Source organism: Diprion similis, chromosome 11 (assembly GCF_021155765.1).
Source record: "Diprion similis isolate iyDipSimi1 chromosome 11, iyDipSimi1.1, whole genome shotgun sequence".
Classification (NCBI taxonomy): domain Eukaryota; kingdom Metazoa; phylum Arthropoda; class Insecta; order Hymenoptera; family Diprionidae; genus Diprion; species Diprion similis.
The window spans coordinates 13,616,263-13,633,993 of NC_060115.1; the positions used below are offsets into that span (position 1 = coordinate 13,616,263).

General features: G+C 45.6%; 1 protein-coding gene across 1 annotated transcript; it reads left to right on the top strand.

Moving 5' to 3' along the window:
- The first annotated feature begins 7,765 nt into the window (after window positions 1–7,765).
- LOC124412775 lies at window positions 7,766–13,124 on the top strand. The gene is made up of 2 exons (XM_046892891.1): window positions 7,766–9,493; window positions 9,582–13,124. Exons 1-2 carry the CDS (start codon window positions 7,766–7,768, stop codon window positions 13,122–13,124), a joined length of 5,271 nt encoding a protein of 1,756 aa, XP_046748847.1.
- The last annotated feature ends 4,607 nt before the right edge of the window (window positions 13,125–17,731 follow it).

Below are 17,731 nucleotides of genomic sequence, written 5' to 3' on the forward strand. Positions count from 1 at the left end.
GAAAACTCGCTACTACCGGAATTATCCTACCGTGGACAGCGTTCCAGCTCCCGTCAAGCACGATTTGCGTTGGCAAATGTATACTTGGACGACGAAGTGACAGATAACGTCAATGCGGCTTATCAAACTCCCGCTCAGAACAGCCGTTCCAATTCTAACACCAATAAAAGATACGGTAATTCAGGGTCTAACTCCCGTAATGACCAACGACAACCTCCAAGTAATACCGGGAATCAAAATAATTCGCGCCAGAACGCAAATTCAAGCCACAATAACCCTCCCGCAGCTTCTAATAGCCGATCTACCGATATTAACCCGTTCTTACCGACTCCCGAGCAAGGTGTTCCGCGCGCTGATTCGCGACGTGCTTGTTACAATTGCAGGCAGCCCGGACATCATCACCGACAATGCACTGCGCCTCGCACACGTTACTGCTTCGGCTGCGGACAGCCAGGAGTGACGAAAGCAACCTGCAACCGCTGTGCGGAAAACTATCAGGGGAACCGCGCGCAAGGGCAACCTCGGAACCCGAACTTGCAATAAAGCCCAAAAATTCTCAAGAGCTAATTCCCGAAAACTTCTCTCTGCCGACTAAAATTAGTACTACTATCGAACTTGATTCTACCGACTGACAACAAAATACCTCTACCGTACCAGATGACGTCTGTAGTCCAGTTTATCCGCCTCACGGAAAACCTTTACTATTTTTGAATTTAAAAATCTGTAACTTGCAAATAAGTGCTTTATTCGATTGTGGTTCGTCACGCATCTTCGTAAATTCGGAAACTGCTACCTTAATTGAATCTCAAGGTTTTTCAATACAGAGATCTCACTCTGGGTCAGTCGTAGTAGCCGCTGGCCAAAAAGCCGACGTTACCGGTGAAATAACTGTACCCATGAAATTGAAAGGAATTACCTGCGACGTTCAAATTCGTATAATACCATCTCTCAGTTTTGATTGCATAATAGGCTTGGATTTTATTCACACATTTGGCATAATAGCAGATTTCACCGAACCAAGTTGGTCCTTTAAAAATAACCCTCTCGTGACTTTCAAATTTCAAACACACTCTCGATTCACTCCCGATTTACGCTGTAACGGCATCCTGACTCTAAATGAAAAACAAGCCATTGAGTTAAAGAAGTTACTAGAATCAGAAATAGCACGAACTCCCGATAAAATAGGCGCAACTACTTTAGCGACACATCACATTGATGTAGGTGATCATCCCGCGATTAGACAAAGATCTTACCGAGTATCGCCAGAAATTCAAGAAGCAATCGATGAAGAAGTCGATAAGATACTCGCTAACGGAATTATCGAACCGTCGCATAGCGAGTGGGCAAGCCCGATTATTATGGTTGAAAAACCAAACGGCTCTTACCGATTCTGTATCGACTTTCGACAAGTAAACCAGGTATCGAAAAAGGACGCGTATCCTTTACCACGTATGGATAGCATTCTCGATAAACTTCGATCTGCGCGATACATTTCTACTATCGATCTCAGTCAAGCCTACTTTCAGATTCCGCTAACTCAAAACAGTCGTGAAGTAACTACTTTTATCGTACCCGGAAAAGGACTTTTTCATTTCACTAGAATGCCATACGGTTTAACTGGAGCACCAGCCACGTTTCAGAGATTATTAGATCGTTTAATCGGTCCGGATATGGATCCATTCGCGTTCGCATATCTCGATGATATTATTATCGCCACAAAAACTTTCGAGGAACATCTTGAATGGTTACGCCGCGTCTTGCGAACTATCCGACAAGCTAATCTCACAGTTAATCTTGGAAAATGTGAGTTTTGTTGTTCACAAGTTAAGTACCTCGGTTTTCTAGTAAACGAACACGGATTACAGGTAGATCCAGATAAAACCACTCCCGTTGTAAGCTATCCGGTCCCGCATACCGTAAAACAACTCCGACGATTTTTAGGAATGGCTTCTTGGTATCGAAAATTTATTCCGAACTTCGCTTCAATAACCGAACCGCTGACGCGACTTTTGCGAAAAACTCAATCGTGGATTTGGACAGAATCACAAGCCTCAGCTTTCGAAGAAATTAGAGATCGACTAACTACCGCTCCAACGTTATCGTGTCCCGACTTTAATCAACCTTTCGTAGTACAAACTGACGCTAGCAATTGTGGACTAGGCGCTGCCTTGACTCAAACTCACGGTGAACACGTAATTGCATACGCGAGCAGAACTTTATCCGATGCTGAAAGGAAATATTCTGTTATCGAATTAGAGTGCTTAGCTGTCATCTGGGCGATCGGGAAATTTCGTCCATGTATCGAAGGGTACCATTTTACAGTCGTAACAGATCATAGTAGTTTACAATGGCTCCACAGTCGGAAAAATCCTACTGGTCGATTAGCTAGATGGTCACTTGAATTACTTGGGTATGATTTCACTACCGTATTTCGCAAAGGCGCTTTGAATCACGTGTCAGATGCACTTTCTCGTATTCCGGAAACGGACAACGATTTAAACTCAACCCCTACCGCTGATGAAGCTACCGCCGCCATCATACCAGACCTTCTGTCTTGGTACGATCGCCAAAAACGTGACGTAGAAAAAGCTCCCGGAAAATTCCCCGGGTGGAAGATAGAAGACGATCACTTGTACGTTCAACGTACCGACCCGTTAATTGGAACCGTAGTTCGAGATTTAAACTCCTGGAAATTAGTTGTGCCCGAAGAAGAACGCGAAACCGTTTTACAGGAAGCCCACAATGATCCACAATCTGGTCACCCAGGCATAGAAAAAACCTACCGTCGTCTAGCTACTCGTTATTACTGGCCTGGCATGTACCACACAACTACCGATTATGTCCGAAAATGTGATACTTGTCAGAAGTGCAAAGTCAATCAAACTGCTCCCGCTGGTCTAATGGGAAGGCGTGTTGTAGAACAACCTTGGATTGTTATAGCCGCCGATATAATTGGACCATTCCCGCCGAGTAAATCTGGTTCCGCCCATGTACTAGTTATGCAGGACCTCTTTACGAAATGGATCGAGTGCGCACCTCTTAAAAAGGCTACCGGCAAAAGATTAGTGAAACTTTTCAGGAATTAATACTATCTAGATGGGGAACTCCCCAGGTATTGCTTACCGACAACGGGACCGAATTTAACAATCATTCGATTAAAGAACTCGCGGAAACTTACGGTATAAAACATACGACGACACCGCCGTACCATCCACAAGCTAACCCGGTCGAACGGGTCAACCGCGTTCTAAAATCTATGATAGTTGCCTTCCTAAATAATGATCACAGAGAATGGGATGAACATCTCTCGGATTTCCGATTCGCTTACAACACCGCGCACCATACTTCACTTAATGCGAGTCCAGCTTTTTCGAACTTAGGCCGTGTACCCGAGCCAATTAATTCCTACCAAAGATTAGCTACCGATGAACTTGAAATAGAGGCTACGCCTCCAAAATTATGGGTCGAACGGATGAGACACATTCAACCACTACGGGAATGGGTGACTGAAAAACTTGACGACGCTTTTGCCAGACAAGAACGTAACTATAACTCACGACGACGAGTCCAAACATTCGCCGTAGGCGACCTGGTGCTGAAAAGACAGCACACGTTGTCATCTGCCAATCAACATGTAGCGGCTAAATTAGCGCCGAAATTCAGTGGACCTTATCAAATATCCCGTCTTCTCTCCCCGGTGGTGGTTGAATTACAACAAGTAAATGGGAACAACGTAGTGGGAAAGGTACATGGAAAATACCTAAAGATCTACCGAGACTAGCTATTGTGGTTTAACCTTAGATCATGGAAGGCGAAGCACCACCGGCCAGCTACGTGCTGCGTGGTTGGCGCCGGATGGAAAAGTTTGCAACTTTCATCGACGCCTTACCGCTATTCTACCCGGATCTGGCCGCGGAGATCAAGCTCGCGTATCTCGAGGCGGAAGAAGACTACCGAGCGTTCCAAGCCGCCCAGGCGTCCCGGCGGACCGTTCGGGAAATCCCCGTAATAAAGGAACAGGCGACTAAGACGGTACCGCCACCACCTCCGGTGATCAGTCTGCAGCATCTACCGCCAACAAACTGCCCGCTGTGCCTCTGCCGCTGCCAACAACCTTCCGAGCCTCCCGCTACAGTCCCTCTCGTTTCTCCTCTCGCAACCTTCGCTACCGTCACCTCTCCCGACCTTATATCCTTTCCCGATTCCTCGCTCTCCTCCCTCTCCTCGTCCATCGTGATCGTCACCGACCTGGATGATTCCATGTCGGAGGACACACTCCTAATGTCTCCCCCTCCGGCACCGGTGGAGAAAGACATTAAACCGGCAAAGACCGTCAGCTTTGCGGAGCCCATGGTCACGGAGGAGATATCCCCGGACCCGGTGCCATTCCGGTCCGCCTCACCGGATTTCTCCTTCGCGTCGAAGGCCGGCCCGTCACACCAGGAGACATCGGCATCACCACCACCTCTGCTGGAAACCGCCACGGACACCGGAAAAGAGCGCGATACGAGGACTTGCCGGAACTGTGATGAGATCGGCCACCTCGCGAAACAGTGCCGAAAGCCGAAGCGACGCTATTGTTTCGGCTGTGGGGAAAAGGGGGTAACCAAGTCCGAGTGCCCGAAATGCCGCGCATCCTGGGCGCTGGATTTCTACGAAAGGCACGCGACTCGGCCACGAAAGGCCCAGACGAATACGTCGATCGGACCGTATGACCGCCGAGACCGCCAAGACCCGTAGGCTCCCGCTATCGAAGAAAAAAAAAATACATATCTTCTAAATTCTCTTTCGGCCCGTTTAATTCGAAATTTCATTTTGACCTTCGCTTCACAAAAAAAAAAAAAAAACTTAAATGCACTACCGTTTAAAAATCTCCCGCTACTGTAAAAACTTTCTACCGTCTTAAGCTGCCGTGTAAATTCAAACGTTCACCTCGACGTGAACTAAAAACCACTTCCTACCGTCTTGAGCTACCGTGAAAAAACTTCGATTCTGACTTATTCCGTCATCGTTTATTCGCTCATTCTCGTTCGTATCTTCAAAATTTAACCTCTCGTTTATCTTTTCGAAATCATTTAAAATGTCCTTTACATCAACTAAAGTTTTGCAAAACAGTCACTACCTGTAACAGAAAAATTCCTTCAACAAAACAACCGAAATCTACTGCACTCGGATGTACTCGACCAAGTTACCTGACGCAAATTTTTTTGTGTGATCTCTTATCTTGTCTAACGTTACAAATCGACTCAATTTTTAGCGCGATTCTCTAGCTAGTGTCACAAACTGGCACCAGAGTAGCTTATCTTTTTTTTCTAACGTTACAAATTCGCAACCTTCTCTTTTCTTTTCTCTAGCGTTACAAATTGTTCTCTTTTATCTAGCGTTACAAACTGTCTATCTTTCCTCTGCCGTCTATCTTTTCTAAGGTTACAAAGTAGCACTCACTAGTATCCCGTGGAAATTACCGAAGCTTCACTTTTCTTTAGCGCAGAGCTAACCTTTTCTTTACCGTTCTCTTTTCGCTGTTGTTGTAAGCTAACAACAAAAACGCTTATTCGCTAGTGTAAAGCTACCGTAGAATAAGTTTTCCAGGGTCGAATTATTTTCTCGGTGTGTAAATTCAATATATACAAAATGACCAACCGAATTGTTTATTTGCGATTAGACATTACATATATTGAAAAATGAATTATTATGCGGCTGTAACAAACTAAACAAGGTTATTTAGTGCCCGTTATGCTGAAGTATAAGTCAACTTCATGAGTCTCGTGTGTTTCGTGGGTGTACGTTCACCCGCGAAAAGACGTGTATTACTAGTTGAATACTCGACGAAGACTGACGTTGTGTTCCCCGTTTGACACGTCTCAAACGGGGATATTTTAACTGAACCCGAGAGGGTGGGAGGCAATGCCAGATACCGCCATGCGTGGTCCGGTAGGGGTTGGAAAAACCCCAGAGTCAATCGTGTGACTCTTGTGAGGCCCTCGGCGCGGGCCCTTCGGGGAAGGCCAAGAGACGGCGTTCAGCACCATATGAACGTCATAAACTAGAGAAAGTTGGAAATCCCTGACTCGTAGGACGCCAAGAGGTACCGAACGTGTCTGGCATGTGTTTTGCACGCTACCTTTCCAGGCATGGTCACTTTCTTTAACGGTTAAATGCAATATTCTTGGTACTTGAAAATACCCAAAGGTTTAGACCTGGCCTGGGACTGCCTCCCCTCATAGTGTGGAAAATTCCATAAGCCTTAATTTTCTATACTAGTTATTTACATATTTTTTTTTTTTTTTTTTTTACCGTATATCGGGTTCTATAGGACCGAACAGCTAGTATACAGGTCAGTATCGTTTAAAAAGAAAAACTAGAGGCTTCGTAACTTTACCTAGGCAAAAGACCTGCCGGTCTCCCCCAGGGGGGGTGGAGTTGTAACGTGGCATTTCAGAATGGCTCGTTGCAAGGCTAAAAATCAAAAGGAAACTACCGAAAACGCGTCCCTGGCGGGGTACTCCAAACAAGCTCGATACGATATAGGCGAAAAATACTAGATATTTTCTGTACAAATTTTGTAATCCTGCGCTTCGGCGCAAGCTAAACAGGTACCGCGACCACGATCATCGAGGGATCAACACGTTTCTTTGATTCACCGAGGGATCGACAACTACCGAAAACTACAGTTCCAGCTACCGACGAATTCAACTACCGTTTCGTAATCATGAATCTCCCGTACAACTTTGAATGCCTACTTTTTCGGATGCCGTAAGTTCGACATCAAGGGCAGACCGCAGCCTGTCGTTCACCGACTTACCGGCCAGGAGCCGGACCGAACATGTGAGTCATGGTCCACGGACGATGAGGTGCTGTAAGCCGCCGTGTGACTGCATGGTCTTCGTGATATATCATGGGCAGTTGGCCACTGCCTAGACGACGAAGCCGGTGGAGGCAAACAATGTGGTGTTCAGTACAAATCCCCTAGAGCGTAGTGTACATATTAGCCGCATCGCCTCTATGGCGCCACTTGTACTCTGCCGGGGAGACAGCCGTCTGACCGCCGCCACTGCGCATTAGAATAAGCAAGATGGCCGCGACTACATGTCACGCGCTCAAAACGCTTCCACAATTATCATACAAATAAAACGTTTGAAATAATAAAGTGTAAAAAAAGAGTGCTTACTTCCTCGAATCGACCCATCGCCCATGCAACATAATTTGGTCCTTCGAGTATCCCGGGCATCAGCGCTGGATTGAGAAAAAAGTTCAGCAGAAGTTTCGAGAAAGTAGCAGCACGCCATTGGACAATACAACAAAATTCTCAGCGTCAGGACGTGCTTCGAGAAGAATCAGTGCAGGATTTCGAGTGCCACATAAGACAATTATTCTCTCGATCTCCTTACAACATCGGCGCCATCCACGAGTCGAAATTTTTTCGTATTCAAGAGTGGATCGTCAAATTTAGTGCAAACAAAGGCTCCACGATCAACCGCCAACGGACGCGTTGGGTTTCGTAGAAGAGAGCGCCATCACAACAATTCCAAGAAACGTTCGCACTCACAACGAGTCTCGGTATACGTATATAATTCGCCGAAAAAACGTTGTTCGAGTCGAAAAACGAACAAAATACGATTCGTCCAACAAATTCGAGTCGTTCGAAAAATTCACGACACACGAATATCTGGGGATCACGTCATCGACATCGTCTTCGAGGAGAGCTGGTGTAATCCAGCATTGACGCCAGGATCATCGAACCGGATAGTACAACGGTAGATACATGCCAGTAGAACATTCGCCTCCGAGAAAAAATACACCTGAGCCAACGCAGTCTACGTCTCGTCAGCCGCCGCTTCCAGAGTCTCGTTCTACATCGCGTCCAGGGTCTCAAGTATCGTCACGCGCGTCATCACCGGGTATACAAGGTGGTAGAATAAATATGGCAGATTTAGCTCAATTTAAAACCAACAGAAAAGTCATCAAAGGTCAGTTAACGCGTATTACTCGAGCAATTACAGGGTTTACAGATGGCGACAGCCTTGCGGAGGTGGAAGCGAGAGTACAAAAACTTCGCGAGTTATGGGATAAATTCGACACAGCTCAGACGGGTATCGAACAATTCGAGGAGCCCGACCCTCAAAACGACGAACGCGCTAGCTTTGAGACCGCGTATTTCAAAGCCGTAGCATCGGCAAAACAATTACTCGCTCCGCTTTCAGCTTCACAAGGCAGTAGTCAATCTCGTGTCAGTAGAACGCAGTTAGTACAACAAGATGGTCAAGAGTTAGTTGCTGGTTCAAGTATCAAATTGCCAACACTGAACCTTCCCAAATTCGATGGTCATTACGCGCAATGGCTACCGTTTCGTGACACGTTCGAAGCGCTTATCGACAAAAACGAAAGTCTGTCAGACATTCAAAAATTCTACTATTTACGATCTTCTCTTCAAGGAGTCGCAAGTCAAGTAATTCACTCGCTCGAGACCAGTGCAGCAAATTACGTAGAAGCATGGAATCTCTTGAAAGCACGGTTCGAGAACAAACGATTGTTAATTCATTATCACGTTCAAGGACTCTTTGAAATGGCTACGATTCCCAAGGAATCAGCCTCACAATTACGAAAACTACTTGACGATACGTTGAAACATTTGAGAGCACTCAAGACACTCGGTCAACCCACAGAACAGTGGGACAGTCTGATAATTCACATGATGGCGTCAAAGCTCGATCCTGTCACGAGACGGAAGTGGGAAACAAACAATACGGCTCAAAACATTCCAACGTTCGACGAACTGAGCGAATTTTTGACTCAGCATTGCGCGATGCTAGAAACCTTGAACCCGTCGAAACAATCGTCGGGCAAGAACACGAAAAATTCAAATCCTAACGTTAAAAAAGCAGAGGAAACGATCTCGTGCATAAGTAGCAAAAACGAAAGCGAAACAAAAACCAGCGAGACCAAAACTTGTCCCACGTGTCAGGGCAATCATTCGATTTATCATTGCTCCACGTTCAAAGGTTACACAACACAAGAAAAATGGAACGAAGTCAAGCGCATAAAAGTTTGCTTCAATTGCCTACGCTCTGATCACACGTCGGACAAGTGTAGGTCAAGTAATTGTAAAAAATGTAACAAAAAACACAACACGTTGTTACACATCGACGAGTTTTTTCCAAGAGGCAATTCCGAGAACACGTCGAGTCAAATTCGAGCTCACGGGTCTTCCGAACAAGTACCGAGTGTGCTGTCGAGCATACAGCGACACAAGCCTCACGTAATGTTATCCACCGCGTTAATTACGATTTACGACAAATTCGGAAACGCACACGTGTGTCGAGCAGTTCTTGACTCCGGGTCACAGTCTAACTTACTCACAAAGGCTTTGTACGAAAAATTGCAATTAAAAAAATGCGACGAGAACGTCGCGCTGTCGGGTATAAACTTGAGTCAATCTCGAGTAAACGGGTCTATAGACGCAACAATCAAATCGCGGATAAACGAGTACAAAGTAAAGCTTCCGTTTCTCATTATCGAAGAAATTACACAAAATTTACCGAGCACGAAAATTGACATGACAAAATTTCAAAATTCCCGAGAACATTAATCTCGCCGATCCAACTTTCAATGTCCCAGGTAGAATCGACGTATTGCTGGGTGCTGGAGTGTTTTGGCAGCTTCTGTGCGTCGGTCAACACGTCGTGAGCCGCAATCAACCGCTTCTGCACAAGACAAAATTGGGATGGATCGTCAGTGGGAATATCGCGCCAACATCGCAAAACAAGCACACGCAAAACTCACTGTGCTTTATCACAACGGACACAAATCTTCAAGAGCAGGTCGAAAGATTTTGGAAAATAGAAGAGTACAGTCCGTCGAGAAAATTCTCCGACGAAGAAAAACGGTGCGAAGAGGATTTTCGAGCGAACTACCGACGAGATGAAGAAGGACGATTTACCGTAGCGCTCTCGTTTCGTGACAGCATTGAGCAGCTGGGCGAATCTCGAGACATAGCTCTCCGTCGTCTGTATGCGATCAATCGAAAATTGGAGAAACAGCCTCAACTGAAAGCCCAATATCACGACTTCATGAACGAATATATCACGCTCGGCCACATGTCCGAGATTCAAAGCAGCAACAAAGACAACGAATCTCATCGATATTATATTCCGCATCATGCCGTGCTGAAAGAATCGAGCCTCACGACAAAGCTGCGTGTCGTCTTCGACGCCTCATGCAAGACCTCGTCTGGAAAATCGTTAAACGATATCCTCAGAGTCGGTCCGACAATTCAACAAGAACTCTTTGCCATCGTTACACGTTTTCGGCAGCATCAACACGTCGTGACCGCCGATATAACCAAGATGTATAGGCAGGTAAACGTGCGTGACGATCATCGAGATCTACAACGAATCCTGTGGAGATCCAACGTCGAGGAACCCGTCAAGGAATACAGGCTCAATACCGTGACTTACGGCACTGCAACAGCTCCGTTCCTCGCGATAAGAAGTTTGCAACAATTAGCGTACGACAATGAACAGGAGCATCCCGAATGCAGCGAAATTATTTTGCGCGACTTCTACGTAGACGACTTGCTCACTGGAGGTGACGATGTCGACAAGGTGAAAGCAATAAAGGACGGAGTAAATAAAATATTGCTCTCGGGAGGATTCTCGCTTCGACAGTGGACGTCCAACACACCAAACATAATCGACACGATCGACGAAGGATGTCAGCGCATCGACCGTCCCATCGGCGACGAAGTCAAGACTCTCGGATTATTTTGGAATCACACGAACGACACACTCCGATACAAGGTCAACACGATGGATACAAAAATGAAGGTCACGAAGCGAAGCGTACTATCGCTGATCTCACAGATCTATGATCCACTTGGTCTCGTTGGTCCTGCGTGCATCAAGGCAAAAATCGTTTTACAACAACTGTGGAGATTGAAGATTGGCTGGGACGAGTCGTTACCGAGTGACTTGCACACGATCTGGAGGTCGTATTACAATCAGCTCTCACGAATCAACGATATCTCCATTCCTCGCGTCGTCGTCTGCGCGAATCCTGTGAAAATCGAATTACATGGATTCTGCGATGCATCGGAGAGCGCGTATGGAGCATGCGTATACGTCAGATCGTCAACAGGCGATAATGAACACGTCGTTGAGTTACTTTGCGCAAAAGCCAGAGTAGCTCCTCTCAAAACAGTAACTCTTCCCAAACTCGAGCTCTGCGGCGCAGTATTGCTCGCGCGGCTTGTACAGAAAGTCACCGAAGCACTCACGCTCCCAATCACCGACAAATATTATTGGTGTGATTCACAAGTCACACTAGGTTGGATTGCGCGTGAAGCGTGCAACTGGAAAACGTTCGTCGCCAACAGAGTGGCCGAAATCCAGGAACGGTCCGACAAAAATAATTGGCATCACGTACGTTCGGAGGATAATCCTGCTGACGTAATCTCGCGAGGAATAAATCCCGATCAATTACAAGACTGTAGCATCTGGTGGAATGGTCCGCAACGGTTATCTCAGCCAACAGATGCTCACGTAAACGACGATGAAGATGAGTTAGACGACGAAACCATCAAGACGATTGAGAACGAATCGAAACCGACGATGACGAGCTTAGCCACCGTTATTCAAGACTTCAAGATCTTCGAGCGATATTCGTCACTGCGGAAACTCACCAGAGTCGTCGCATATTGCAAACGCTTCGTATACAACACAACGCACAGTGCCGATCGAAAAGGCGGCCCACTGTCGGTCCAAGAATTGCGCGAAGCCACGACAGCACTGATAAAGCTCAGTCAAGCTCAAACTTTCGCTCAAGAACTCCAAACACTGAGCAAGAAACCACCGGTTCACCACGACAGCAAGCTCGCATCACTCAACCCGTTCATCGACGAAGCCGGCGTGATCAGAGTAGGAGGCAGACTCCAAAACACTCGTCTTCCCTACGCACAGAAGTTTCCAGTCGTCCTCGCACCCAGCAGCGTCCTCACGAGACTTATCATTCGAGATATGCATCTAAAAAACTTGCACGCCGGTCCGCAAGCTCTGTTGAATTCTCTTAATGAAACATATTGGATACTTTCAGCGAGATCTACCGTACGCAGTGTATTGCATAAATGTATAACTTGTTTTCGATTACGTCCAAAGAATTTGCAGCAAATCATGGGGAATTTACCCTCGGTCCGCGTAAATCCTGGTCGAGCCTTTCTCAACGTCGGCGTCGACTACGGGGGTCCTTTCAGTATCAAACTCTCACGGAACAAAACTACGAAAGCGTATTTGTGTCTTTTCGTTTGTCTCGTTACGCGCGCGATCCATCTCGAGTTAGCTTCAGATTTAACAACTAACGCCTTTTTAAACGCGCTAAAGAGATTTACTGCTCGTAGAGGAAAACCAGCCAATATTTACTCCGATAATGGAACAAACTTTACGGGAGCAAATAACGAATTAAAAGCACTCGCAACGGTACTTCAAGACAAAACCCATCAACAAAAAATTACAAATTATTCCTCAGAATCTCAAATACAGTGGCATTTTATACCCCCATACTCGCCTCACATGGGAGGAATGTGGGAAGCCGGTATAAAATCTGCCAAGACGCATTTAAAACGTGTTCTCGGAAACGCCCTGTTGACGTTTGAAGAATTTTATACGACAATATCTGAGATCGAAGCATGCTTAAATTCGAGACCAATCACGCCAATGTCGAACGATCCATCCGATCTCACTGCGTTGTCTCCGGGACATTTTTTAATTGGAGCTCCGTTGACGGCTCTTCCGCATCCAAATCTCCAAGATCTCGCGACTAATCGCCTCACTCGGTATCAAGTATTGACTCAAATTCAACAACATTTTTGGTCGCGTTGGAGTCGTGAATACTTGACTCAGCTTCAAGCACGAACAAAGTGGAGAGACGAAAACGTTAACGAGTTACTCAAACCCGACACGCTTGTAATTTTAAAAGACGATAAATTGCCGCCATTACAATGGAAACTAGGTCGTATAACTGAAACTCACGCAGGTAAAGATGGTCATGTACGCGTTGTCAGTATGAAAACGAGCAATGGAATCGTTCAACGCGGTTTGCCAAAAATTTGTATCTTGCCTATTGAGACCTAAGGAACGAAACATTTCATGTAAAAAAAAAATCTCTCACACTTCGTGTACCAATCTATCATTTATTCGTATTTTTAAGATATTATTGTATTCATTTCTCATAACATATGTATCATTTATATTGTTTATCATTGGAAACTACGAGTTTCCAAGGCCGGCGGGATGTTCAGTACAAATCCCCTAGAGCGTAGTGTACATATTAGCCGCATCGCCTCTATGGCGCCACTTGTACTCTGCCGGGGAGACAGCCGTCTGACCGCCGCCACTGCGCATTAGAATAAGCAAGATGGCCGCGACTACATGTCACGCGCTCAAAACGCTTCCACAATTATCATACAAATAAAACGTTTGAAATAATAAAGTGTAAAAAAAGAGTGCTTACTTCCTCGAATCGACCCATCGCCCATGCAACAGTGGAGTTGCACTCCATCCGGTAACCTTCCGGAGGTAGCCTACGTACCTGCCTTCGTGGAGGGAACCCCCAATGACAGGCAACCTGGACAGTACGACGCAGCAGCCCAAGAAAAGTACGTGTGATGTCAACTACGCTCATCTAGCGGTAATCGTCGATAACGCGTAGCCGATATTCGCCAGAGGGATGACCCAATTACGGTGGGGATTGAATGACCACCGAAGGGGAAGAAGAATCACCTGACGACACCGGCGAGATCGCTGATCCGGACTCCGAACTCTGCCTATTCTACGCTCAACCCGCCAGGAGACAGCTTCGCTACCACCTCGCTCTCGTTCAGTTAGAAATCCTCAACCTTCCTCTTATATTCTACCACTATCGCTTATTCCTCTACCGCTATCGCTATTGTTACCTTTTTCGCACCCACGACCGTTTTGATCTTTTAGCTTCACTCCTTCCTGTAAAATCACTTTCTTCCTTTTCCGCTTTCTTCAAGTTTGATTTAATTTAAAATCAGTGTTATCCTATTATCGCCGCCGACTAAGGTAAGGCTTTCGCCTATGTATCGTACCGTTACGAAGTTGCTCTAATTTCTGTTTCTCTTATCGTATCTCAATGATCGTTTTGGTTGCATCGAAGGATGCCAGTATCTTTGTGAATCATGGTCCACGGACATTGAGGTGCTGTAAGCCGCCGTGCGACTGCATGATTTCGTTTCGTAATTAATTTCCGAAAACTATCGTGAGCGACCTCGTAACTACCGAATATCTTTTGTATTTCTGAATTTCTTTGCTTAATGCTTATCTTTTGTATCTCTGATTTTCTTTGCTCCTCGTAATTTTATGCTAGAAACGCTTGTATAATTTCTACTGTCTATCGCTATCGCTATCTTTACTTTTCTTACTAGTATTGCCTATCGCTTTGTATCGTATCGCTTCTTTTATATTATTTGCTTTGTGCATGAAATTTCGTATCGTATATTGAGCTACTTGGAGTACAGCTGAGCGTAGAATAAGCCGCTCAATACTACCGCACCTTTGATTTCTATCGCTCATATTGATTTACATTTCTTATCACCTTGTAATATTTTCTTGTTTTCCGAATATCGTACTTCTGTGTTATCTTAAGTTGCTTATTGTAACCAGGTGTATTTAGTGTATTATTTTTACTCTGCTTTTATTATCTTTACCTTTTCTAAACCTCTCAATCTCGTATAACTTTTGTATTTTCTCTCGTTATCGTAATTTCGAATTTCCTTGTTAATTTAATATCGTAATTTTGACTGTTGTAATTATCGAATCGCTTGCCGTGAATAATTCTTCCGTATAAGCTACCGATATTTGTGAATCGTATATCACTGTCAATCTCTCTCGCTAATTACCGTTTGTCGTAATTTGAATATTATTTTCTTGTCCCTATCGTTCTAAGCTACCGTCAATTCCGTCAACTACCGATTTTCGCTAAAGTTTCACTCTTGCTTTAATTTAACAAATTAACAATTCTCGTAGTGCCGCTTTTGAAATTTGGGTAAGATCACGTCGCCCAGTGACGTCTAGTTTGAGTACACTTTTTGCATTATATCGCTTCTTTCGACCCACGATTAATTTCTTTTGTCAACTATTATTTTGTGCGAATTATCGTTTAGCTTCTTTAACCGAAAATCTTGTAAATCACTCTCGTAAACTCTCGTTGACTAAATATCTTTTGTTAACTTTTTGTAACAAATTGACTAATCTACCGCTCATGAACTGATGAATAATATACGACTGATTGACTTGTTAATTTACTTGATTCGAGCTTATTTCTTGATTTCTTTATTTCCTTATTTCCGTAACTGTTGTAACTGCCTTTGGATACCGCCACTCTACCAGTTCGTGTGAGTACCTGAACCTAGCCAGCCATACAACGGGTTCGCTAATTATTATTATCGTATCGTATCTTTCCCTTTTCTCTTAAAATTGACGCTGAAGCGTCTGGCGCCCAACGTGTATCTTTTCGTATCTTAAATATCGTATCGAATTATTGGAAAATCGCGCCAAAGTGTTAACGGTAAGTCCTCGTCAGAGGGTAACAGAATTTAGCGTCACAATATATATATATATATATATATATATATATATATATATATATATATATATATATATTGTGACGAGGTTTTTCGCCGCTCTTGTTCACCCGGAGAAGTTTCCAAGAGTTAACCTGGTGCACAATGATTCGGCAACCCGCGATGCAATCTGCCGCTTACCAAAGCTATCGCGAAATTTTGTTGGGCGCCTGGCGTGATAAACATGCCTCGAATCTTTACCTTCGCAATTCCTCGGCTGTCCTTCTCTATGCCAAGTAGCTCAGTACCGCGGAGAGGGGGTGGGTAGTTTTGCGGAGAGAAAGAACGGACACTCGACACGATACAGAATTTAACAAAATAAAATAAAATAATATATTCAAAGAAAAATTCTAAGCGATACAAAACAAAAGGCAAAAGAAACAGATACTCAATTCGCCTCCCGCGATTCCACAAACAAAATAGAAAGAAAATCAAATCTTAACTAGACCTTAAATCTACGTGCGCTAGTCGCGTTCCTCGTCTCAACAAGATCAACAAAACAAAAATCAAAATACAGTAAATCGACAACGATACGAACACGCTACTCGTAATCGTCCTTCTCTTAATTATAAATATCGGCGCTATTCGCCAAACCCTAACAGAATTATCGCGCTCATCGCAAAACATACCCTACAAGTACTCGACAGTAATTCTTACTTAACAACTTAAATCGAAGCGATTAATCGCGACGCATCCGAAACTTTACTATCTTCTGAAACAAATCAAACAAGGAAACCGGAAATAATAACCCAGCCAAAGAGAGCGCTCACACTTAGCGATACGCGACCTACACGAGAGGTGACACTTTCTGAACACGCGAACGCGACTTGACCCTGTGCAGCGGAATTTGGGCTGCTCGCAAATAACGAAACGACTGACTGTACTCAACATGTACTATAGCCAAAATTGACTCGATACGTTATCGCAAAAACAAACAAAATAAAAATCAAGCTCCGGCCACCAAACAAGGAAGTCGGCAAACGAATTTCGAGTAATTTCGCAATACAGTCTCACAATGGCCAACCGTTACTCGGTGCGCCGTTCTAACTCGTTCTCGAAATTAGTCCGCAGAAATTTATAAGCGCTTACCACTACGCAGCCACGTCAAAAAGGCCCCGACGCGATAGTCGGACATCTCCCGGGTTTTCTTTTTCTTTTCCTTCTTAACAACTTCTTCTAACTTGCTCAATTTTCCTCTTTTCTAATTTACTTGGCTTCGCTTTCGCCACCAGGACTCAAGTGTCCTGCTCCGTCACCCCGAGCCAAAAATTCAAAACCGAGGCGTTGTCGTTTCCGAAATTTGACGAATCTTATTGGGTATCGAATCACGCGTCTCTTAAATTCTAGCTTATCGCTAACGTCGGTTTCCGCTGTCGCGGCTCGCAGATTGGTCGTTGGACTCTCCGGTGTTCAGTCCTCGTCAGTGGCGTAGAGGCAGCACGATCGTTGGCATGATGGTGTATCGCGAGGAAGGCAGGCTACAGTTCGCTGGCCAACAGCGGGAATCTCGTCCGCCTTGGTTTCCCTCGCGGCAGAGCTCGGCGTTGGCGCTCCCTCCGTAGCCTTGTGTGAGACCCTTCGACCAGAGTTAGCTTTAAGATTCATGTATTGTTGCTAATGCTTTTTGTTACTCCCCCAACCCATTCTCTGAGGTGACCGCCACTGCCGCCGCCACTGCCGCCGCCAATGCCGACGCCATCCAACGACCACCCTGCGCTGCCGTCGCGGGAAACGCGGAGGGACCACAGGACGACCGGCGCGGAGTTCGAAGCCCCGGACCCAGTAGTCGCGCTGTTGCTTGCTCGGACCTCGATGCCGCCAAGGACATACTGCCGCTGCCGCCCAGGGGTCGAGTTGCCTCCACCTGAGCCTCCGATAAGACCGGCCTTGCCACCCGGCACCCACAAATAACCGGACTTAGTCTCCCCCTGGGCTCGCCGATGCCGACAGGACATTTCCGCCTTCGCCAGACCACCCTCGCAACCCGCAGCACAGCGCGGCGAACAGACCGGCTGCCTAGGCTCCCGCCGGTCTCTCGCCAATCTACCTGTCATCCCCTCTCGTAGCGCCACCGCGGGATCGCGATCGCCGAGG

Coding starts and splice junctions, on each gene's coding strand:
- LOC124412775 (XM_046892891.1), top strand. CDS start 7,766: ATGCCAGTAGAACATTCGCCTCCGAGAAAAAATACACCTGAGCCAACG. Junction 9,494..9,581: donor CGCGGATAAACGAGTACAAA/GTAAAGCTTCCG, acceptor AAAATTCCCGAG/AACATTAATCTCGCCGATCC.